The sequence below is a fragment of the Coturnix japonica genome, chromosome 2, assembly GCF_054131305.1.
Source record: "Coturnix japonica strain WE chromosome 2, WE-NBRP24, whole genome shotgun sequence".
In the NCBI taxonomy this organism is placed as follows: Eukaryota; Metazoa; Chordata; class Aves; order Galliformes; family Phasianidae; genus Coturnix; species Coturnix japonica.
Window position 1 is genome coordinate 71178107 of NC_140664.1, and position 25056 is coordinate 71203162.

Consider the following 25056-nt stretch of genomic DNA (forward strand, 5'->3'; position numbering starts at 1 on the left):
TGCTGGTCAGAGGACTGAGTGTCAGTAGGAATTTGCTTGGAACTCCAGTTTGGTGTTTTGGACTAAACTGTTTCTGCCCACTCTACATTCGGAGTGATTAATGTTTTGAAGCCTTGCAGTGTCTCCCATGAAAAGCTCTTTGGGGATCTTTGGTTCCTCCTCCCATAAATCTTGTCAGGCAGGAGGGAGTCTGATCTTGCTTCTGTAAACAAGATCAGCACACAGAGCAGCTTGCCTGGGGTCATCTGCAGGTAAGGCAAGAATATTTCCCAGACGTGTTTCTTGGTATTGGGTTTTTCCTGTGGGATCTGCTTGTCCAGCAGTCTGCAGTCCCACTTACAGGCTTCCATCAGTGGTGACCCATCGTCAGCACAACCCACTGTGTGCCTGGGATCAGGCAGAGCCAGCTGCTGCTCGCTTTGTAGTGTGTGCAAAGCTGGGGTGCGGAGTCGTGTATGGGTAAGGTGTTTTCCTTCCTTGTGTGGTTGGCAGGTGGTGTTGCAAGGAGCTAATCTGTCATGGCAGAGTTTCTATCCCCACCCTTTTCAATGTGTACCAAAAGGGACTGAGGTGGAGATAGATGGAGGAAACACGTTCTGCTCTTTTATGTGCATTAATCATAAGTGGCGATATCGTGGCAGCTAGCAAATAGATGCATCCTCCTTCTACTTCCTCCATAGTTCCTAGAACAGGCCTTGAATAGCGTCCTGTCTCGAACTGAGGTAAATCAGCACCGAACAAAGGCATTATGAACAGGACTACCCACAGATGTCATGGGAAGAAATGACAAATTTCAGGGCCTTACTTCTGTGCTATTGTTGTAGAATTTCTTCTTTTTTACTCTTTTCTTCACAAATAATTAAAAGCTCCAAGAAAAGTAACATCCTCTTTTCAAAATCAGCTGTCAAAACACGAAATGAAATGTACAATGCAAACAAAAAACAAGTTCTGTTTAGGTAACAATGACCTGTCTAAGTTGTCCATGGTGTGTGGTCCTCAGAGCTGTAAGTAGCTTCTGTTTAATTTCTAATGCGCACATGCTCTGCAGTGTGCATCAGGAAGAAGGGGGAAAAAAAACCTTGTGGAGGAAGGGGGATTAGAAGCAAACTGACAGACTGTTTATTACGCAGCATATAACTTACCAAATGGCTTCATTTTTCTTCGTGGTCCAGACTTGTCACTTCCATTTGGCAAACTCCAACGCTGCAAAGTCTGAAAGCAGCTATTATTGGCTTCTGCCTAAATGGGGCTCAGCTCGTATAAATTTGGTGTCTGATCTTTTATATTGAGATTAATAAATATTTATTCAAGCAGACCAAATATCGCCAGGCCTTTCTTACAAAATGGGAAGCTGTGTGTAGCACAAGATTTTCGAGTAGGCACATGATGGCTTAAATATATATAATTTAGCTTTGCACATTTGTACCTCTTTTGCTCTGTATCTCTCTGTTCTGCAATGCAATATGCAAAGCATGAGACGTGAGCACCAGGAAGACGAGGCTGGGGATGAGGGGGAAAGACCTTAGAGCTTCATGCAAAATCATGGCAAGTTAGTAGCAGACTTCGGAAAGGCTGAAGGAAATGGGAAGCAAAACTCAGTGAAGCACAGGCTCCTGAGGATCAAGGATCACCAGGATTCCCCTTATTCTTCCCAGGACAAGGCTTCTCTGGTGCACATCCTTTCTCTTCCTAAGCAAGGCTAGGTTCATGGAGGCCCTGCTGTCACACAGCTGGTGAAGGAGGGCAGGGCAGGCCATGGGGTGCTGCAGGAACCTCAGTGGGATCCCAGCCACCTGGCCAACATCCTGGGGAAAACCCTGTGCTTTTAGCTACCATGTAACCCCCAGATATCTCTGCAAATAACGGGGGCTGATCCCAAGTCCGAGCAGAGCTGGAAGCAATGCAGTATCAGAACAGCACGAAAGGGCCTTTTTGCAGTCAGTCTTTCATTACACACAACAATCCTCAGGTGGCACCCCAGAAGTCTTTCCTACGCCCGCTTTCAATAAAGCGATGGCGCGATGCTACGTGACAGCTGGAAGTAAAAGGACTGGAGGGAGAAACTGGGTTTGAATTAAAAGCATCATCTACAGCTGCATTTGGCAGCATTGTCTGAGCTGACACAGACAGCTAAAATTCTTATTACACCCAATGCACTGCTGTGATGGTCCTAAATAAGAAACTGTCATGTGCTACATAGAACAAGAGCCACCCTGTTTACACCAAACCACTCCTGTGTGTAGATTCTTAAAGTGGTGATTATCTGATCACAGTCCATGCCTATGTGTTTGGCTGGAGACGCTGTTCCTGGAAGGGCTCTGCGTGTTCCATCCTCTCCACAGAGCACCTCGGGTAGGCTTTTGGGAGTTGGCAGTGGGAAGAGAGCACGCACATGATGCTACCTTTCCCAGGCTTTGATCCAGCACATATTAAACTCGGTCTCGGTGGTGGTTTCAACAGCAGGTGAATCACACCATTACTTAATACCTTTAAGAGTTGAAATTTTCTGCTACCACTTTTCAGGCATCCTTCAGCCAGAATGATTGATTTCCCTTTCCTGCAGGAAGGCTTAAGCCTCATATATAGTTTCTCTTCTTACTATCAGGGCAAGCTGGGAGATTCAGAGCGTACAGAGCATTAGTAATTTTCTGTTCTTTTCTTCTAGCTTTTAAGACACCTGTTCTATTGCCTGATAAGGAAATTTATCTGTAATGCCAGTTCTAACAGTATTCATAGTTCTCCTCTGTGGTTGTCCCCTGTTGCTTGTGAATTTTCGCAGATTTCCTTTTGAAGTCCAGGAAACCTTTTATTTTAAGAACGCTGTGAATTGCTTAGGAAAACTGGAGCTTGTGATCTGCACACATAGTTTATGGCTGTGTAGTAGGTGGCAATTAAATGTGTTCTTTACACTGTGGGAAATAGGAAGATACATTTTGATTTTGTTCTTCCTAATACCTGATGTTAGGGGAGTCATTTCTGGATTCCATCCTTTCCTCCCCCGCCATTTTTTTCCCCTCTAGGAAACAGCACATGAGCAGCCACAAAAACGCCCCCTGGACATCAGGTCAAACCAATTCTCCATCAGTATTGCTTCAGAAAACTGTGGGAGGAACTTGAAGTGTATTCAGACCATTTTGTGATAGCAGGAGGGATGTGGAATCTTCTGAGGCAGTTGTGCTGTGATGCACTCATCAGTCACTGGTGGAGATGAAGAAAGGGGCAAATAGCTACAGAGAATGAATAAATGCCTCTCTTCTAGTTTGTGCAGCGTTCCTTCCATATGAGTGACTGCCATTCTGGGACTCCACGGAGCCTTTCAGGAAGAACGAGACCTCAAATTTAGTGTATACTTTAAAAAAGAAACAAAAGAAAAGCGTGAAGCCCAACCGATCCATCCTCAGGGTTTCTTTGTGTACTGTAAAGAAACAAAGGGCATAATTTCATTTCTGTCTGTACGCTGCCAGTTTTGTTTTTCTGTGCATACCACCTTGAAGGCAGCTTTATGGGAAAGGCATTTTTGGCAGCAGTCAGTGTGAGTCAGCGAACCCTTCCATCAGTTTACAAGTTCTGACAAAACTTGCTTTCAGACACTGGTTTTGATGCACACCAGGACTCGGGTGAAGTTGATTTCTGCCCGGCCATCTCTGTAATTAGAAGGAAACATCGGTGAAAATGGTTTTGTTTTCAGTTGCTTCAGGATAAAATGCAAAACTGATCGCTTTAATTTGGCCCTATAGATACGTGACAGTTCGGCCTGACCCAGAACATTTCTTTTATTTCTTTTCTTCAGTTCTGAGCGAGCTTTGTATCTTTGCGGAGCCGGATTTACATAATCTGGATATTAGAACTGATGTCGGTTTTTTCGAGCATAACTTCAAAGAATGGGAAAAACAGAATGTTCTTTCCCCTATTTTTGAGCTAAAAATATTTATGACATCTCGGGTTGTTTTCTGTTTTTTTTTTTTTTTCCTTTTTTTTTTTTTTTTAAATCAGAATATTTAAGCTTTCTGTTAGCAGTGCTCCTGGCATTATTTGAGACAATTTCATCAAATGCATGTTCAGTCTAGGTCAGAAAAGAGTTTTGTACAGCCTAGCAGCTGCTACCTGCCATTCATTTGCTGAATATGGGAGATTGATGTGCTTTATTGGGCCAGCATAGCTTTCAGTTGCAATGTTCTTTAAGCCACTTTGCACAGAATTTGCTTTAAAATATGCATAACTAATAAAAGAGCTCTTGGAACAGAGTGTGTATTTAAAACACGGGAATAATTTCTGTTTCTGTTTGATACACGGGACGCCTGGCTCGCTTGTCATGGCTCCTCGTTACTGGCTGCTACCATTAAGGATGTTCCTGTAGCAGTGGGAAGCATGTGTGAGAATAGAACAATTGTGGGAGAGGTGGAAGAGGCCTTCAAATTCTGCCATGATTTCTCACAGTGCTCATTGCCAAGAGGAGGCTTTGCTGAATTTCTATTAATTAGGTGAGATACTTCAGTTAACAGAACGCAGAAACTATCCTTTGCTGTAGGTGGAACTGTGTTGGCCATTGAGGGCCGATTGTGTTTCTTATGGTACAATAGCGGGATGAGGACAGATTTATTTATTTTCCTTCTTCTAGGTGTGCCAACCCAAATGAGACACACACTTGTTCAAAAAAAATCCTCTCAAAACAGAAACGCTCATGTGTTGCGACAATTTGGAGAGAAATACTGCTGCTGTTACACTTTAGTGACTGGCATCAATCCGAGAGGCTGGTGGCAGCTCAGCGTTTCCCTGCTTTGAATAGGGGCAAAAGTGGCATCGCTAAGCTTGGTGTTACACTCAGGGCTCTGAATGGGGTGCATGAGCTGCCGCCTTGCTGGCTGACCAGCCATCCTACTGCTGCTTTTACAACCAAAAAATGGTCAGTATTTGTCTTTTGTGGCACTGCTGAATGGGGCAGAGCGGGAGCACTGGGACATCAGATTTCCTGTGGAGTTTTCTGTTCCATAGTTGTACACCCCTTCAGCCTGGTCCTTTTCTCTGCCTTGTGATTTAAAAAATTAAAGTTAAAAGAAGTAATTGCCATCCCAAGCTGTTGTTGCTGTCTTAACAAGACAGCTGTGATTTTGTTTGAGAAGTCTGGGCTCTTGCTGCTGACGCTGGAGTGGAGGAAGCAACGTGTGGGTTTTGGAGCTGGAGTTGGCCTACAGTCTTGGTCTCAAAACTTGTTTCTATTTTAAATTTGGACTGCTGACTCTTAATAATGCCAGGCTTTGTTGTTCTTGAGTTAATGGGAAGAATAAATTGTTAAATCAGAGTGAAAAAGAAGACCAGGGCCACGCACGTTAACTAGACAGAGAGCTTCTTTCAAGTGGGGAGCTCTGCAGACTTTAAAAGCGGCGCTTCCCGTCTTAGAGCTGCACGCGGATGAGCTGGCCCCAGATTTCCATTGTGTGCTTTTTAATATTCTAGCAATTTGTTTTTACCACAAGTCTCTTTCTGAAGCAACTTTCATGGCAGAGTGGGAGGCTTTTTTTGTGGAAAGGTACGAACTGTCTTTCCTTTCGACGCGCTGTGAGGTATGGAAATATAATTACTCCTGTTTACATAGGAGGAAGTGGAAGCACAGAGCTGGTCTGTGTGAGGCCAGCCAGCCAAGCCAGGGGCAGTCGGATGTGAAATTCCAGCGCGAAGCTCACGGAGCCCCTTCCTGGCCATCGGAAATGCCACGCCGGTGGTGTGCCTGCGGGAAGGTGGGGAGGGCTGCTGCAGGGAGAAGGCGGTCAGAAACACACAGAACTGCAGAATCAGCGCTGTCGGTTTTGCAGCACAGCCTTGCAGATGGGTTAGGGACTTGTTTTCTTCCAGCAAAGCAGCAACCTGGGAAGTTTGGAGGTGTGCGAGGTTCTTCTCTTTGCTTCTTTAAGCTGCATTTGCCCAAACACAAAAGCGGCTCCTCTGTTTTTAAAAATCGTCGTCCATAGGGTTTTTCACATCTGAACAGTTGCTAACTTTAATGCTGAGAAACCTCAGCCTGAAAGGAAACCTTTTTATAGTCGCCACGTGAGGGAATATAAATAAATCTTTAGATTGAAGGGCTCTTTCATCCTGTGTCTGGAGTGCCGGGACAGCGTGCGCTTGTGTGGGGGGACTGGTGAGTCTGCAGCTCAGATTCCTCTGGAGCTGGGGAAGCCAATTAAGTGAAAAGTAGTTAGTGCCTGCAAGCACAATGCAGCATTCGTTTTCAGATGCCTGTGCCCCCTTCCCTCCCGCCCCACACCTCTTTTCGGTATTCAATGAACAAGTCCTGCAGTTCGAACAAAATCATCGGCGTTCTCCTTTTTTGTTTTGCTTTTTGTACGGAAAGTGTGACTCATGAAATATTTCAATCCCTCTTGTTGAGCATCATTAAAATGAAGATTGTTCCCTGGCAGTGTGGTTTTGATTTAAGCACCCGCAAGCGCTGTCTCCATTGAAGAGTAATGTGTAATAAGTTGATAAAATCAGGGATTTTATACGACAGTGTAATTGTAACTTTTCTTATGGCAATTAAAAACATTCCATGACTTTTTAAAAAGTTTTCTTGACTTTTACGCATTGATACATTCTGTTTGACAGTAGGTAAAGCACATGGAACTACTGGCTCGAAAAGCAGATGAGAAAAAGAAATTATATGCTTGAAAAATAAAGATTGGAGAGTGGTTTAATGTTCACAGTAGGCTCTGCTTAAGATGAGACAAATGTGTCTCGGTTGGAGCACGAGGAATTTGCTTGTGGCCCCCACTGATCCCAGTTATATGGGGCAGGGCTGTGGCAGCCTCACATGCTAAAAATCGCAGCAGCAGAAGTCCTTCAAGGTAGTAATTAAACACATCAAGCAAAATGTTATTTCCCTTTGCACGCAGTACCATTTAGCATGTAACGAGGGTACGATGGATATTTCTTTTTCTTCTAAGATTACCCGTGCAGCACTCCTTCACTCGCAGTGGCTGTAAACTCATAAACGGTCGAAGTTTCATTAGAAACCGTCCAATTTAAAAAGGAACAGGGCGGGAGGTAGGAAACAATGCCAAGTGGGATCCTAAATTGCTCAGGATGTTGTAAATAGAGCTGCCGTCTTTTGATCTGGTGAAGGGTCACAGGGATGCTGTTCGTTTGACCAAAGGATGTTGGGGGCAAGTGGCAGAAATCACCCACCTTCCATCCTGTTTTCCACTTCCATTACTTTGCTTAAGGCTGGTGCTATTAAGAAGGTGTAAGGAAGCGGCTTAGACAGGCCTTCCCTTTAGGGTCTCACTGCCATTAGGGAATCAGAAAGCGTGTTTGTTTCTGGTCTGTTCAGATGTTTTATGGCAGCCCGTTGTTGCTCGCCGGCTGCCTCAGCCAGCTACTGCGTCTCATTAAGCGTAACGTCGGGCTGGGGCTTGGGGAGGAGCGGGGAGATGAAAGCTCCTGTGTAGTTGCAGATCCTGAACGGAAAGTTAATGCTGGGAGAATGCTTGCATGCTGTGTGCATTGCAGAGAAGTTGTTACTGGCATCGATACCTAGCAAAGCTGCTTCCCCAGCCTCCCGTCCCCCTGGGTAAAGGAGGTTTGGGGTGCGTGGCGGAAGGATGCAAGGATGTGCAGCCTGCCTTGCCTGCTGGTTGCACTGCCTTTGTGTGACAGCCAGCCAGCTCTGCCTGCTCCGTGGTGAAGAGGAAGCCAGGGTGCTTACAGCACCTTTAGCGTGATGGCAAGTGGCTCCCACAGACAGCACTGCTATCAGGGGCACCGCTAACCTTTACACATTGCAGCACTGCGCCCTACACAGAGCAATGTGACTACCTGTATTTTGAGGCTTGGTGCGTTTTTGTGTGTAAGAGATTTTCTGTTTTACTTCGACAACTGAATACGAGGGAATTTGGCTTGTGAAAAATCACTGCTTCCTGTTCAGATAACATCATGTCTTTATGGCAAATATAGTAAACTGGTTTCTTAAACATTCCTGGTTATTTGCAGAAGCAGTCTTTTCAAATATCGGTCAGGTCGTAAACCAGAAAACCTGATACTAATCTGTGCTAAATGCCAATAAAGTTGGGAGCAGAGGCTGGGGAAAATGTTTTAAAGCATTCATTTGGAAAGATGCATATTTGATGCAATTAGTCATGTTCCGATAATCGTGGTTTTCTTGTTTTTGCGAGCTACTGTATTTTAACTCGTCTGGGCTCCATTATGGTGCGGTTCATAAACAAGATGAAACTATGTGGCTAATAACATGAAATGTTTCCTACTTTGATCTAATCAGAAGCCTGTTTTGAGCTGCTGGTTTAGATCTTCCTCAGAGGAGAGGAGAATGTCGGAAACAAGTACTTTGAGTGTTTCTCTCCTGGCAATTAGCCACAGGAGCTCCATTATTACTTTTTGCGTGGATCAAATGAGGTCAGTGGAATGAGCTTCCTGCACGAGGTCGTTCTCAGAAGCTGCAGCAGACGGTAATTGCTAACATCTCCATCCTGCAGATCTCCCTTCTGAAAATGGACACGGGAAATAACCTAGAACCTCAAACTGAGGCGTGCAAAACACCGACGAATGACTCTGGGGCCTCTTGAGGAAACAGTAATTTGACCATGCTGTTCAGCATTGAGATAAACATTAGAAGCTTTCTGAAGGTCTTTATGAAGGTGCTGAAGGAATAAGACTCATTTTAAGCATACCCGTCTGCTTTGCAGTGGTAGCAGTGCATTCTGTCAGCACTGAAATGTAATTTTTACTGCGTCTTTTAAAGAAGAATAATTCAGTGTTGATTGAAAAATGAATGTACTAAAAGCAGTGCTTGTACATACGCCTTAGTGTGATACACAAACGTGAAGATTTTTCTCTGCACCTTGCAGTGAATTTCTCCTGTATTGAATCTGTGAATCAAATTTATTTACTGAAGGCTGTGATCTTGTTCATGAGTTTGTGTAGAATATTTCCTTGAAGAGCCCTTGGAAGTTCCCTTAGCACAAGCCCGTGTCCTGGTGAGGGACTGTGGGCGGATGAACGGGCCAGCTTCATCTTTAGTATGTGCATGTGTTGAATTTTAATAGTGGTGTTATCCATTGACTTTCAGCTATCTAGAATGAACAGTAGAAATGGGAAAATAGTATATTTGATAATGATCTATTGATGTGACAGCGTTAACCCTGTGACCTACTATGCAGTTTCTGCTATGCAGTATAATTAAGTTGCCTCATCAGCTGAAGCAGTAGTCGTATCAGTAAGCAGCTTTTAAAAAATGATGTTCAAATATGCAAAATATTTCATGTGATATTAAGCAGTGCATTTCATGAGAATGGAAACAAATAATTCGGTTTGCTTAGGATTGTTATTCTTTCTTTATTTACTTTAGAAAATCCTATTGAACTTAAGTGAGTCCATCCATTCTCCATTAGGGCCCCCTCCTCCCCCTCCCCTCCCCTTCCAGCCCTAAGATGTTTGAGTGTGTTTAATGGCCAAAGTGATTTGAGTTTTCTTTTCCTTTCAAGTCAGTGGGTTTATTTTTAGCTGGGTTGTTCTTTCTGGAGCTCAGCTGTGTGCGTTGGAGCTGTGAGCAGGCCTGTTCAGTTGCACGCTTCCGTGCATTACCTTTGAATCTCAGGGGAAAGTGCTCTTGCCGCAGGGTTGGGCACGTTTCCATCTTTGTGCTCACCTGAGTTGCTGAGCAGTGAAGACCTCTTCTGTAAGTACAGCTGCAGACAGATGTTTGCATTTGGGCTCCAGCATGCCACTATGTTGGTCTGTTCCCACCAGAGGTCCATCTGGATTTCACCGCTGGGTTTATTTGCCTTTATTCTTTTCAGAGGGGAGTCACGTCCCTCTGCCAGGAGGCAATCCCAGAGTGTGCTGTGAGTGGTAGGAGAGGGAGGCTGGTGCCTCTGGCTTTCCCTTCTGGTGAACAAAAGAAATCATAGCTCCGGTGAGAGCTGGTCTAGTAGCTCTGGTTGTTATTGTGTATGTAACAAAGTCTTTCTGAGGGGAGATGGGGGAAAGAATCGAAGGAAGTTTGCGGCAATCCCGTTTCAACTATTTCTATGGTATTTGTGAAGGTTTTTAGAAGTCTTTGTGGTCCTGACAATATTCCCCCATGTGAGGAAAATCAGATTTCATTTTGAAGTGTTTGTAGCTCCCACCATTGTAGTGGGAAGTTTGAAACGTGTGAACTGTGTGACTGAGCCAAAAGACTGAAAATCCAAACAAAACAACCCCACGGGGAGAGCTCAGAATGTTTCCTATCTTTAGGAAATTTGGAGATTGGGTGTTGTTTTAGGAAGCTGGCTCATAATGAAGGAATCCTTTGAACAGACAGAACGGGTGAAAAAATAAGCATCACTGAAAAAAGAAAGGCAGATAAATCCACCAGAGAAGTGTTCAATAAAATCTCTGTAGAGGCAATAAAATGGCTCCAGTTTCTCAGTATGCTGACGCTGGTGGCTAAAGCTAATCTCACACTTGTTGCTGGAGAGCGTGGTTTTCTGATGAGCTGATTTTGAATGAGGATATGAAATACTTAGAGGATATTGTCTTCTGTTTCTGAAAGATGCTATCTCTCTCATATACACTGGTTGAAATTTTAATTAAACTCCAGCCAAAAAGCGTTGCTGACTAGACCAAAGCAAACTCATTCAGAGACTGTGGAGACCGAGGGTGAGAGATTTCTATGTGGGAGAGATAAGGAACGTTGTTTAATATGTTTATGCCATGTTCATAGTTGAAATACTTGCACGTAGAAACCTTTCATTACAAACTGTTTGAGCTGGGGTGTTCAGTGCGAAGGGGTCAGACGACAGGAAAGGATCGCACTTGATACGGGAAGGAAAACACCGAGGGGAGAATGATAGCATCACTCCTGTCATGCCTTGCTTTCTTCCTGCTCGCTCTGTTGTCGGGGCTGGCAGACGTGCAAGCAGACACTCTTTAATTTTTGGTTTGGCAGTTCCCTGTCCTACTCTGGCCGTGTGCCTGGGCTCTTAGGGAGGTGGCTGCTGTGGGCTAGGGGTGGGCCTGGGGGCAGGCCTGGGGGCCCAGCAGTTGGAGGAGGCTGGGCCTGCTGTCTGTGTGCCGAGGGTTTGCGGGGATAACGACGGTGTGCCCAATTCGGCACAAAGAGTGATGTTGAAGCATGATTGCAGCGATGTGTTGAAATAAACCCTGTTATGATTAAGCTGCTACATTCTTGGCAGGCTTGCTGTAAACCACAGTGTGTTTTTTGGTGTGTACGTGGCTTTTTTTTTTTCTTTCTTTTTTTTTTTTCTTACACAAGTAAGCAGATTAGTTAATGCCTGCCTTTCATGAGCAGAGGCTTTCATCTTTAATACTCGGGTTAAACTGCATTCAAGCTGTCTGCAGCCTGTGAAGGTCAAACTACCATTTTGATTTCCTCTCCTTGCATTACGAGCCCATGCAGGGCTGAGGGTGACCCCTCTCCCTCACCCCCCAGCTCGAGGGATGTAAGGAGCAGCCTATTGCGGGGAGGATTGCTGCCCCACCCCCTTCTCCAACCCCTTCATTTTGAAGCATGAAGGTTTATGTGCGTGTTATAGGCTGTGCTCTGAAGGCAGCAGGCAGGGAGCGGGATGCGTGTCTCTCCCAGCTGAAGGTGCAGTGAGTTGGCTCTGCCAGGCTGCTGAGCGAAAGGGGCTGCCCCAAAATGGCTTCCTGCTCTGGGGGGGTTTGTGCTCTGGCAACCAGTCTTGAGATACATCCAGAAGATGCCACCTTTCCTTCCCTCCCTCCCCATCACAGCATCGCTGCTGCTGTCTGAGCCGCTGGCTGCCTCAGCATCCACCATCTGGTCCCCAAACCAAATTAGAAGCGTGCGTTGTTTTAATTATTTTCTACTTGTGTGGTCAGGAGGTTATTTGGTCTGGTGAGCTGTACTTCAGGCCCTTTCCTTCATTAATACCACCTTGTATGCATCCTGCGCGAGTACCGGAGTGGTTAAGTTATCCACTTGTGTGGCCAGCTCTTGATACGACACAGTGGCCAGTATTTACAATTACAAGAGGAAGCTGTTATATGTGGATTATCCCGTATTTTTCTGCAGTGATGGTAATTACCTACATAAATTTCAACTTAATCCTAGGAATGAAGTCTTGCTAAAAATATACACATAAAAATTCCATTATCCAGAAGTAAATTTGGGTCGTTTAAGTTTACAAATGTTATTTATTACAGTGTCTTTGCTGGTTTGAAGGAATCCTGCAGAAATCTTTGGCTGCAAAACCCGGTAGGCTTAGAGAAAGGTGCAGGGTTTGACTGGAGAAGGGAGCAAGAGCTACAATAAGAAAAATAGTTTTGTCATCTTGTGGGATGAGGGATCATTCTTCACTTTAACAGACAAAGCAAAGGCTTGTAGCTGAAACATTAAAGCTGGAAATGCCACTGCAAGACATTCTGCATGACTTTTAAGTTTTTAATGCGTCTTTCTTGGAGCCCAGTGATAAAGGCAACAAATCAGACAATAGCAGACAGTCAAACTCCTGCTCCTTCAAATCTGAACAGATAGATGGCAGCTTTAAAAACACCATCCTTCAATCTAACACTTCAAGTCTTCTGTTGATACGAGCTTTACTGCAACAGCTCCAACAGTACGGAAACCTGGACTGGAAGCATTTTGCTTCACAGTGGGTTTTCCACTGGACTTCAGAAACTCAGAAAACAAACCTGAAGGGGATATAACTGGAGGAAGACAGAATGGTAACTAAAGGCATCACACTCTGAATTTGGCTGGGGGTTTTGAAGCATTTTCTGCCTCCAAACACTGCCATAGTAGTTATATATCTGTAGCTGTAGACCTGTAGCATTGCTGAAATGTTGATGGAGAAATTCTTGCTGTGAAGGGAATTCACACTGGGGATCAAGAAAGGACTTGTTGCACCTGAGAGCAAGTATAGCCATTCGTATTGGCACAGGATTAAGCTGACATGCCTCCAAATCACTGCAGGGCTTCCAAGTGTCAGTTTTTAGACAGTACATGTAGTGACACTCGTTTCAAAAGGAATAAATCATCGAAATGTATCTGAGAGTATAGTTGTGTCTGTGTGCTGATTGCGATTTAAAACAGTGGTGATTCCTTTTATCTCTCTGGAAGCTAAATAGCTCCAACTCGAAGAACCTCTTTAATGAAGAGACCCTAAATTTTTATATTTATCTCAATTTTTTATTTAGTAGCAGAGTCCATCTTGGGCTTGCTGATCAGAAATCCTAAATTATTTAGAAATGTGGAAAAAAATAATAATGTGAAAGTGTAATTACCTGGGGAGAAAAAAGGGGGCACATTCTGTGTCATCGGCGTTTCGCAGAACCCCTCAACATTTTGCATTTGGTAGCAGAACGTGAAAGAAATTAGGATCTATCTATCAAATTTGATAGCCCAGGCTGTGCAGATTGCTAATGCAGTGCTATTTCCTGCAGCGGTGCAAGAACTGCATGAATGGTGTAAGGATGTTACAAGGAGACTGCTAAACACGTTGTTCGTGGTAGATTAATGGGGAGATTGAGTGTAGGATTCAGCAAGCATTTCAGGGGGGAAATAAAAGGTGTTTGTGGTTTCTCAATTCCCTCACACCGCCTCTTCGGATCTGTATGATGTGAACCAGGTTTCAGTGAATTAATCTTCTTTCTTTCCATCTGTACACCACCTCACTGATAAGCGGGGCATGGCCAAAAGAGGGGTGTGTGCTTGTGTGGGAGAGTACATATATGAGTCCGTAGGCTTGCTTTCTTGGATTTGTGATTAACACTTAATTCCTGTAAAATAATTCAGGTGTGAATTTGGACAAGGAGATGTTGTTGCTGCATTTGTTGAGTCAGCATAGGTATTATGTACGTGCTCACGTTAAGGGTGTTCATCTGTATGTATGTATTTCTTTTTGAGGGGGAAGGTTGAGAGGGTGTAATGCTATGTCTTCCAGTTCTGAATCTTTTCATTGAATTTCCCCTTCAAGATGTGTTATATTTGGCCATTCTTGATCCATTTTTTTTTCCCTTTCCTGCCAACTTGATTCTTAGCATCTCATAAAATGAAGAATTTACAAAATATATAAGAAGCAGCATAGTCCTGGTTTAAAAGCATTGGAGTGCCTAAGCTTATTGCAGAGCTTTCCAAAGGCATATTACTGTTTGTGAGTGTCTTTGTAGGCTCAGACCGCCTGCCTTTCGTACCCTGTGTAAGTGCATGCATTCGGCTTGAAAGGGAATACTTGGAAATAATACATCTGAGTATTTGAGAAATGTCCTCATGATAAATAGCCTGGGAGTGGAGTATCACAACAGCTGCTGTGCAGGTACAGCTTCTAGTGAAAAACCTTCCACTTGGAAAGTAAAAACCTTTGCTTTGCGAGAGCCTCAATATAGAGGTTAAATTTCTTCTGAACTAAGTCAGAAAAATCTGTAACTACTGTAGTTTCTGAAACTTTGGGCATTTAAACAAAGTAATTGGAGACCATCTATTATATTTTTTAAACTGTGAAAGATTTATTCTTCGTTCTTCTGATACCCTTGATTTGAATAAACCACCATTAGATGCACCACGGTCTGAAATTTTGAATGACGTGCTCAGCATGGAGCAGAGCTCTGGAAATACGAGTTTTATAAGGGGAATGTTGGCACGACACAAACTTTATTAATGCTTGCGGTCAATCTGCTGTAATATTTAAAATCCCTGGTTTCCATGTTACTTTGTAAATACAGCTTTTCTTCATTTGCTGGGAGGAAGGTTGACCCTTTGTGACTTCTGGATTTGCACGCGCTTCTACTTTTACTCTGTTATTTTTCTTTTAAGAGAAATACGGAGGGCATTGTCTTAGATTTCGGATAAGAGATTCTGGCTTTGCGTTGTTTTGATTGTACTGAGAGAATCTGGGTAAGCAGAAAGTCAGCATCGGAAGAATTATTTTTTGCAGCCTCAATGTTGGGAAGAACATTTGCAAATCAGTCTTCAGCTCTTTATAGGGCATAAGTGAATTAATTCATCTCTATTTCTCTGTGCTCAAAATGCACCAGAAAACTGAGTTCTCTTTAATACTCATCATGGTCGGTGGCAAAATGTTGGGGAACCTTTTGCCTTTGCCATCCCTTGAATACAGCCCTTTCTGTTCCGCTTAAGGATGCATTCGTTCAGTGTAAGGTCAAGCCCACATCTTATCTTTAAGTCCTCCTTTCCTTCAGGGTATCATCAGGCATTCAATTTACAAATCCTCTAAATCTTCTGAGGTGTTTTTCTATGAGTGTTTTAAAAAGTTTATGTAATCTCTGTGAGAGAGGCTTCTGCTAAGCTGGCACACCTTGTATTTGATTAAACCCTTGCCTCTTGCTTGAGGGACAGCTTGGCTAGCTTCACAAATCCCCCGGGATCCCAGTGGTTGAGACACACCAGTCAGCTGGAGTGATTCTCTCTGTCCCTCTTTTAAGGTGTGGGGGAAAGAAGAATTACAGTGCATGTACTGGAATGCAAAAGCAACACAAAAGCCATCTCCAAACTGATTGCACCAGACACTCTGCCAAAAATTAGATTCTGCAATGTCTGCAATGAAGTACATTAGTGTCCCGTCTTTTGCTTTAATTTGTTTTACCTTTTTACTTAGTCAGGCAGCTTATGAATAATAGCTCTTACGGCAGAGGTACTGATGACTTTTTACTGATTGTGGTGATGGCTGGGGAGGAGGAAGCTTAGGGATGAGGCATTCCTTGCTATCTGGGCTAAAAGACTGAAGCTCTGTGGAGCTTTGCTCCACTAGGTACAGGTGGGTGATGGTGAAGAACCATGGCCCTGGTGCTCATAGCCAGTTTGTATAATACAATTTTATTTTGGATGGATTGCTACACTGCATCATCTTGTTCTCTAAGATGGGAGTCTGTCTTAAGGGGGTCTCTGCTTCTGTAGTTGGGAGTGTATCCCCAGTATCTGCCCAGGTATATGTGCATTGAGCACTGCCCGGGGGCTGGCTGGAGCCTTCTGCTCATCCAGATACCTTCAGGGCCTTCCTCAGTTGGTGTTCTTACACTCTTAGCTATCATTATTGTAACATGATGTCATAGGAGCTTGCAGGTAGTAAGCCATGTTTATAATATGTATGGCATTTTTGTCAAACCAAAACTGAGAAGATGCTTTATGGAGCTAGTCTTATGTGATGCTGGAGGTTCAGTTTGGATGGGATTCGTGTTTGGAACCTGGAGGCTGTCTTAAAGAAACATGTAATGCTGATAGAGATTAGTCGTGCAAAAATGATGTTTGGTTTGTGTTTCCCTTCTGTTCACTTAACCAGCAACATGTTATCTGGTCAGGCCCAGCTGTATACAAAGTACCTGCACGGCAGTTAGGTAGAGAAAGAGCTTGTGTGTCTTGTCATCTTCTGTTGCTATTAAAATGAAATGACTGTGTTTAGTCCCAGCCCTATCTTGTGGAGCACTGACCCAGAGAGAATGAGAGACGGAGCATTCTGCAGAGTTTGTAAAATCCCGTGTGTTTTAATGGAGAGGGAGATAACAGAAGCACTCTAGAAAGAAATCTGTCATCTTCTGTGCACTGATTTTGTAACTAATTTTTGCAGTGCCAGCCATTGAGATTCTTGTTTTTTGATGACAAGGTAAATGTGAGCTGAGGTCCCTTGGTTTGTTCAGCCCAGAGCGGAGGAGCTGAGGGGAGGCCTCATGGCAGCTGCATCTCCTCATGTGTGGAGAGGAGAGTCAGTGCTGAGCTCTGCTCTCTGTGACAGTGACAGGGCCTGAGGGAACAGCATGTGGCTGTATCAGGGGAGATTTGGCCTGGGCATCAGGGAAAGGTCCTTCACCAGAGGGTGGTTGGGCACTGGGAAGTAGTCAGAGCCCCAAGTGCTGGCATTCCAGAAGTGTTGGGAGAATATTCAGACATAAGGTTTGACTTTGGGTGGTCCTGTGTGGAGCCGGGAGCAATCCTTATTGGTTCCCTCAGGATGTTCTATGATTCTGTGTTTATTATAAGCGATTTTGGCCACATCACAAGAAAAAAAAAAAGCATTTTGAGACTAAAGCTTTGATATATCCTTAAAAGGAATTTAATTACCATCAAGCTGTTTTGCAAACAGCAATTTTGGAAAAATTCTCATTATTTAGAACATTGTGGGTTCTTTGCATTTTTTCTTTCCAAGTTTGAAAAGCTGTGGGGTTAATATCTGGAAGGCTGTGAGACACTTGACCTTGTAATTCTTGCTCTACGTTTGTGAAAATGTCGACAGAAGTCTTCAGTTGTTATTTCTTCCCATAATGTGAAAAGGTGTCTGTTGAGTAGGTAACTGTACATATACGCCTGTAAGTAGAGGGACTCTTGGGCATATATATATACACACTATTGGTCAGCTTTCTCCTCACCAGTTATATGCTGGTGCAGCCTATATCCAGCCTCACGGATTTCTTTCTTTTGACAGCATGTCCTGTCAGGATAGGTCAGAGCAGGCAAGGCTGTCCATTAGTGTGGTCCAGCTTTGGATTTTCCTATGTGCTATATTTGTGCATAATTTCAGGTTGTGCAAGCCAAGACGTTGAGAAAATACTGTAGCCTTTCCATATTTCTGGTACAAGGGATTTGACCTAGAAAACAGCTGGCTGCTGCTGGAGATAAAATTAGTGCAGGCAGTGTCAAGGCGCTGTATGAATTGTTTGGAGTTTGTTACTGCTGCCTGGATGTGGAAACAAATGGAACGGGCTGTAAACAATGTAAAAAGGTGCAAGGATAGGTTTGTGAGGTGTGCATTGCGATTTCATGAGTGATCTTATCCAGCCCTGTCTTTCATTTTCTGTCAACTCAAGTGTCTGTGCTGCAGCATGAGGATTTCTCCACCGAACTGTGGGTTGTTCACAGCACTCTGGGCTGGCTTGGGTGTCTTGAGGCACTATGTAGAGCTCTCCTTTAGCTTTATGTGAGCATAAGGGATGAAAAATGCTTGGTCCTTATTTGGCAATAGTTCTGTTTCGAGGCGATACATAAAATATCATGAGGTTGCAAAGGCTGAACTAACACACTGCTGAAGAGAGTTCTAAATGAGCTGGAAAAAAGATGCGAGTAGAAAAAAGGCAGTTTTGATGCTGCATTCATCACTTCTGTTAAGAGCGAGCATGATCTCGTATATGTGGAAAGGTGATGTTCAGAAGTAAGTTGTCTCTGTTCTGCCCACTCATTCAATTTGGAAAACGTTTGGAAAGCAGAACTGTAACTCCGGAAATGACTTGTCTCAGCGTGCAGCAGAGATGATGCTGCTGTGTGTGCCCAGCGTGTCAAGCACTGCACTTACAAGCACCAGTCTCAGGGTTTTGTCTGCATGGTGGAGCTCAGCTGGGAGGTGGAAATGCTGTTTTAGGTGTAAAGGATTGGGAATGGTGCAACCACAGTGTCAGAGCAGCACTGAGATGTGAATGCAGGAACAAAGTGGAGGGCAGCGTAGCACGAGGAGCATGTGGTCTGCACGCTCCCCGCACTAATAACTGCTAAGTTAGCAGGCAGTTCCGTTTTACACTAGATGAGGTTTCAGAGCTAAATTTTTCCCTTTAGTCTTCATTATGTGAGCCCTTGTAAAACATAGATGGAAACAGTGTATAAATACGCCGTGTCCTGACGCCTCTTAAATTTATCCAGGAGTATTTGGGAACTGGTATGTGCTGAGTGAAAGGATCTAATCGGGCTAACGTTAACGCAGTCAAAAGAACAAAACTCACATGTTAGGGAAGTGCCTCAAAGATGCCTTATTTGTATTGACGTTGTGGCCAAGTGAGTGTTTTCTACTGATACACTTCAGCAATGTGAGTTTCATGTTATCTGGAGGTCCAGACCGTAGGGAATGCAAGAGCCATTGGGCTTTCTGAAGTCTAACCTACTAGATGGTTACAGATCTCATTCTTATAATGTGTTGATAGCATTGCTGGCAGAGACAGTAAGTTTTTCTACGTTATTCTTTGTAGCGGTTCTGCAGGTACGTTTCATCTGGTGTTTTAAATAATGATATTTTGGAGTTTAACTCTATGCCTTGTCATTTGTTCCTTCAGTACACAGCAGATGTTCCTGAGAGTTAATGTTGCCTCTCAGTTATCTTTGACGGAGGCAGAGTCTGCTCAACATCAGAGGGTTCAGACTAATGTACATTGATCTTGGCAGGGAGAACACAGGCTCCTTGAGCTTGCTAGGCAGCACAGGCCTGCAAATTGTTGTATTAACAAGCCAATTAATTAATAAGCAGGAAATAGATGTAACCCCGAGGCAGTATGTACTAATACTATATTCTTAGGTTTTAAAAATAAATGTTGCTTTCACATGTAACATGAAGCACCATCCATGTGGATAAGGTGCAAGTCAGGAAAAGCTCCACCTTTGTTTTCAGATCAAGCTCCTTTCGGCAGTTGTCACTGCCAGAAATTGGTCTTGCTGCACCCTCTTCCTGTTCTGTCTCTGCATATTTTCCCAAGAAAGTAGAGGAGCAAGATAAGGCCTTTTACCTGTTAAATGCAGCAGGATAATGAGTTGTTTCTCCCAAGCTTAACTAGGTGCTGTTTTGTACATTTAGTTTTGGGGCTGTAAAGATGCTGCCCAAGCAATTACAGAGTGCTGGGAGAGCAAACAATGTGCATCACGGGTGCTCCTGAGAAGCTGTATCGTTGCCTTGCCTGCTGTTTCAGGGTAAGATGGTGGGTGTCTGTTCCGGAGGCAACACCAGTCTCCAGGGCTGTGTCTGCTTGATAAAACTTATTAGGTGCTTTTAACTCTGGGGCAGGCTGCGGGCTAATGAGGAAAGAGGGATTTCTCTTGTTCCTGCTGCATTCCTTAGAAACATCTGGCTTGAGGTGACACAATACCTGGATGGGACAGAGAGCAAAATACCAGATTCTGTATTTGGTTCACCGTTGCTTCTCATCTTTGTACATCCAAATCATATGTTGGATTGATCCAAATATCATTTTCATTCAGTGGCTCGAAGCTCCTCTGTGTAGTGCAGTTGTAATAATTTTTGGTGAGCACTGTGTATCTGAAAGACGTGAAGTTCAAGTTGTGATACTCTTTAAATAAAGATTTTTCTATAAATGGCTCATCTTATGAAAATTCATCCCTCAGTGGTAAGGAAGCAAATAGAAATCAGACATGCTTGAGGAATAAGTCACCTCAGTTTATAAACGGTCTCGGTACCTTGATTTGAAAGAATTATTTAAAGTTCTGATGTTGGGCTTTAAACCGCAGGGCTCTTTGTACAGCTTTCCAAAGGAAATTGACTTTTGTCTGCAGTTGGGTGACTTTTTCAGTATTTTAATTGAATATTCTGGATTTTGTGCTCACGATTTAGTAAATTACTTTTCTAAGAAATAGCTGTGGTATAACTTCTGACGAGAAGGGGCAGAGTTCAGATTATTGCTTTCATCACTTTTTTCACTTAAGGCCAGCCAGACCATTAAGGCTGGAGGAGAGCAAAGAAAACGGGCCTGGTAATCTCAGTCTGGTGACATGCCTTTGCATGGTGGACTTTTTCCATGCAAGGAGGTACACGGAAGCCCATGCTCTTGCCATGTGGAACTCTCCAGGCTGAGTCTGCCTTCAAGACACTGCAGAAGTGCCACATGGGGGAAGAATTTCTGCTGGGAGGATATTGCTTGCTGTGCTTCCTCCATTCCTCTGTAGCCTATAGTGGGGAGTGGATCACAAACCAGAAATGAACAGCACATTTCAAGGCCGGGAAGCCATGGGCAGCATGTTAACGAAGGGATCTGCTCTTGCCTTGGGTTTGTGTTGGTCCAGATTGCAGATAAAAGAGCAAAAAAGCCCCTTGGAGCAAGAAACTGCAGCCATGATCCTTGTGGTACAGAGGGTCTGTGGGGCATGAGGAGGAGAAACCTGTGGGAGCCAGCTGTGCGGGTTGAGGTGGGATGGTGCCAGGCAGCCAAGGAGGCTGCTGTCTCCTCCCTCCTTCTGTGCCTTCCCTGACTAAGGGCAAGGAAAGGATCATCCCCAGTGAAGGGTTGGAGGCTGTAAGTCAGCAGCTTGCATTGAGCTGTGACAGAAATGCCTCAAAGCTGCAGAGACATGGAGAAGTAACTTTGGAGCAGGCTCGGATGAGGCAGGAGCAGAATTTTTTGTTCCATTGAAATGATAGGGGAGCTACCTTACAGTTAACACCAGTGATAAATGTCGGGCTGGTTTGTATTAAAAATGCTTTAATCTGATTTGGCCCCATTAATTTTTAAACTAGCAGAGGAGGTCATTAAATCACAAGTCCCTTTTTTGTTATAAATGCTTGCACCTCCATGTTCCCTCAGCTTCCCGAGATCCTGGTTCTAATTAGAGCGGCGATGTGGTTCATGGCTTGTCAAGCAGATTAATGTGCTTTTGAAATGTTTTTTTTCTTCTTCTTCCCTTATAGCCGCCTGCTTGTCTTCCTGGTGGGGTTTTTTTGTGGGGGGGACTTAGGGGGGGGGTTGTTACTGCACCTGTATACAGAACGTATGAAAAGGTTTTAGCTCCCACTGTGCAGGCTTGGGTGAAGTGTTAAAAGAGCCAGGGGGAGGGGAAGAGAGGAGCTTAAAAGAAATCTCCTGCTCTTCACAAAATGACACATTCATTCGCGTTTTTTCCCCTGCCTTTGAGTGACATGCGTGCTTTCCTTATGTGGAGGAATCAGCGTTTTCAGAGGTTTTGAAGCCTGCATCCCCCCCCCTCTCCCCACCCTCAGTGTCACTTTCCCCTCCCTCCACGGCAGCACTGTGCTTTCTGCTGGCGGAATGCGGGCTCATCATGTGTGGTGGGGTGGGGGTCCTTGTCACCAGAGGGGTGCAGCAGTTGTGCAGGACCAAGGGGGGGGGGGGGGCTGAGCTGGCGTCTCGCCAGCAGCCCGAGGGTTGTGCTTAATTTGCATATAAATTTACATAAGACTTTAATTGGAGATAAATGCACATGTTTTTTATTTATGGAGCTCTGCAAGTGTACACAGAGATTTCCTTTTAATATATATATAAAAAAATAAAAATTAAGACTGCTTGCTTTGGTGTTGTGCAGGATTAAGGCTAAATGGTACCTGAGCTGCACCGACAGTCTGCCAGCAAGCCCTGGCCCCTTCGAGCTGGTGTTTTGTGTCCTTAAATTCACTACTAGCTTTAAGCTCCAGCATGGGTTTGCCTCCATCAGCGCCTGTGTGATGAAGCAGAGCGCAAGAAGCTTGGTTGTTTCAGAGCAGCTTCACAGCTGACCCTGCTCCTCTTCTTCTTATCTGTATGCAGCCAGCGCTGTTGCTGTGTGCTTTGGTCATGGAGCTACACACTGTAGCCCAGAGACCAAGTAAGTATCTTCCTCCCTCTCTAACGTGATATACAGCCACAGTAGGGTCGATGGGCAGCTTGCTGGAAGATAAAATTAATTTTTGAGTAATGCACGTTGGAAGGAATAATCTGAATGAGACATGCACGTTACTGGGTTATAAATTAGCTGTAACTACTGAGGAAAAAAGATACGGGCATCACCAAGCGCAGCTCCTTGCAAACCTTTTCATGTTGTATTACGACGTGCATTGTCAAATGGAAAGGAAATAAAATGGTGCAGAACAGAGCAGGAGGTGATTTTGAAACTTCTCTTGTTATTCGGTAATTCAGCGGCCTGATGTCACGTTTAAAACTGTTCAGTTTTGATGATCTCGGAATAGTGATGGAATAAAAAAGCTGGCCAGAAATGAATGAAATGAATAGAGGACTGGTTGGAGGGTGGAACTGAGGAGGTTGAGATGAAAAGGTAAAATGCTTATGGAACGTGGCCACCTAGCTTTAATGAAGGAATGCGTAAGTCACTTATGCTCATGTGGAAATGGAGTGATACGAGTGTGCAACATAATAAGCAGTATGGAAGAAAAGTCAGCGGTTTGCTGCTTTATTTAACCTTGCTGTGCCATAGGCTGGCCTGGCTCTGTTGCTGTTCCAGGAAGACTTTAGGCACCATCCTTTAAAAAAGTGGCAGGGACGTACAGACAGAGGAAGGAGGCATTAAGTTAAGCTGAAAGGCAACCTTCCAGAAGGTTAAAAGGAATTTTGTTCTCATGGTGAATGATTAAACTGGGAGCTGACAGCCTTCTGTGCAGGAACACCCAAGGCTTTTTATGGATCCGCGTTCACCCACCGCCACACAGTTTGCTAAAATGCACAAATAAAAACTCAAGGTGCAGAAATCCTTTTAAAATCGGGTTGCGTTAAAAACAATAACCAACCAAACGCAAACCCTGTGCTTCTCAAACGGGTGCGGTGCCTCTGTGATCTTGTGCTCAGAGCTGATGATGGGCAGTGGAAGCTCTCACCGGGAAACGTGGTATGGCTGAGAGTGCGCAGAGAAAATAAGGAGAGAAATGCTGATGCTGAAAACACAGGTCTATTTAATGCTATTTAATACACAGAATAGCACCTAATACTAAGGTTATGACAATGAATTGTGCTTTTCTGTGTTTACGTATTTAAGATTTGTTTATGAATGTCGCAGCAAAATTACCTTAATCTTTATCAGAGCTCTCTGAAAAACATGTCCTCTCAGACAGCTCATGCGTGTCTGTAATAAATACGTGCAAATCAGTAACTATATCGACTCTTAGGTTAAACGGAATTTAATTTGCCAGATCAGAGGTAAAGAGAGAACAAAGCCACAGCCCAAGAAACAATTTATGTTGTTCATCTTGTGGCTCCTTTCAGACTTCTGTCGCAGCGCTGATGTTCCGCGTGGGTTAGAACAGCCTGTCATGTCAGATCGGGGCTAGGAGCTGCGGAGATCTGATGGGCAAGACCTGAACAAAGCCTGTAGGAGTATTTTAGAAAGTACGATAGGAGTTTCAGCAGCAGCTGTAGGAAATGCTGCTCTCCACCATTAGGGCCAGTTTGACTCGTGGCTGGTTACAGATACCTCCCTTCCTCGCGCCGATTTTTTTAATCTACAAAGTGTTGGTTCCCCCTCCTCCCTCCTTCTCCTCCTCTCTCCCTTCCTCCCTAATCCCGGCATTTTGCTGTGGGCTCTGGGAAAGCAGCAGAATTTGCTGCACAGAGCCTGTCCCCTCACAGGACGGCTGAGGGATGGTGAGGCCTTGGGGAAGGGGGTGTCATCTGCGGCCTGCTCAGGGACAAGGGCAGCCAGCTCCACGCTGCTGCCAGTCCAGGCCTCCTCCTGCACCCTGGTAAACAGTCATCTAGATGTGTGGTTCCTTTTGTTTTACATCTGGCTTTGATGCTCACATGGCTCCTTGCAGTCATTACGTTTCAGTCGTAACAACACCGAATAGTATCGTGTAACTTGTTTTTATCGTGAGGCCTGAAATCATCAGTTGCGAGATGATTGTAAGGCAGATTATGTTTTCCATCTTCCAAAGGTGTTTCTCCCTCAGTGCTGCAGCGTGCTGCCTCTGCGAGATGTCCCTGCACTGTCAGGGCTGGTTTTGTTCTGCTGGTTGAAATATTGACATTCGCAATGCTGGCCTTTGCTGCTGTGGGCACGCGCAGAAAAATGGCTGATTAAAGGTTTGCCACATGTTGCTCATCTGTGCGAGTTTTCTTTGTTCTGCGATGTTGGGCCATCCTATGTATCTGGCAGGGTTTCTGGTTTGTGACAGCCGGGTCTGTCTTTCTTTCCTGATGCCCTTGGAAATGAGTGTGGTTTCTTTAATGTAGTAATTGGACTGAACAATTTTAGATGCAGTTCATACGTGTGTATTATATGTGTATACTTGTTAAAAGAAATAATAATAATAATAATAATTCTTTCCAGAAGGGGAAAGAAATAAGAAGAAACACATTCAAACTGAAATACTATTTTCCCAAGGGATTTTCATAGCTATTGAAGTAATTCTTTCTTTGTGTTTTCCCTCTGTGTAACATGCATGCCTTCTTTTTTCTTTCTTTTTTTTTTTAAACTCCAAAATGTAAATTGCTGCCATTATGTTCTGTATTCTTTAAGGCAGATTCTTGAAACGTTTGTGTCAACCTAAATGCTAAATGGCCCATAGCCTCTGAAACCTGCTAGAAATGACTGTTTTTCAAACTTCTCCTGACTTTTTGATCAGCTGCAGTACCTTCTCACCTTTA

The 25056-nt window shown here is 44.1% G+C and overlaps 1 protein-coding gene across 3 annotated transcripts in view; it reads left to right on the plus strand.

The window, feature by feature from the left end:
* Positions 1 to 25056, plus strand: part of JARID2 (jumonji and AT-rich interaction domain containing 2) — a 196909-nt gene that overhangs the window by 35239 nt on the left and 136614 nt on the right. For 2 of the 3 annotated variants that reach the window (XM_015854676.3, XM_085540184.1), the window contains exon 1: positions 18801 to 18947. The exons of the other annotated variant lie outside the window; for it this stretch is intronic. In XM_015854676.3, the coding sequence (XP_015710162.2) occupies positions 18816 to 18947 (132 nt within the window). In that variant the 5' untranslated portion in view covers positions 18801 to 18815. Of the gene's footprint in view, positions 1 to 18800; positions 18948 to 25056 lie in introns of those variants that run through there. 3 annotated transcript variants of the gene reach the window in all.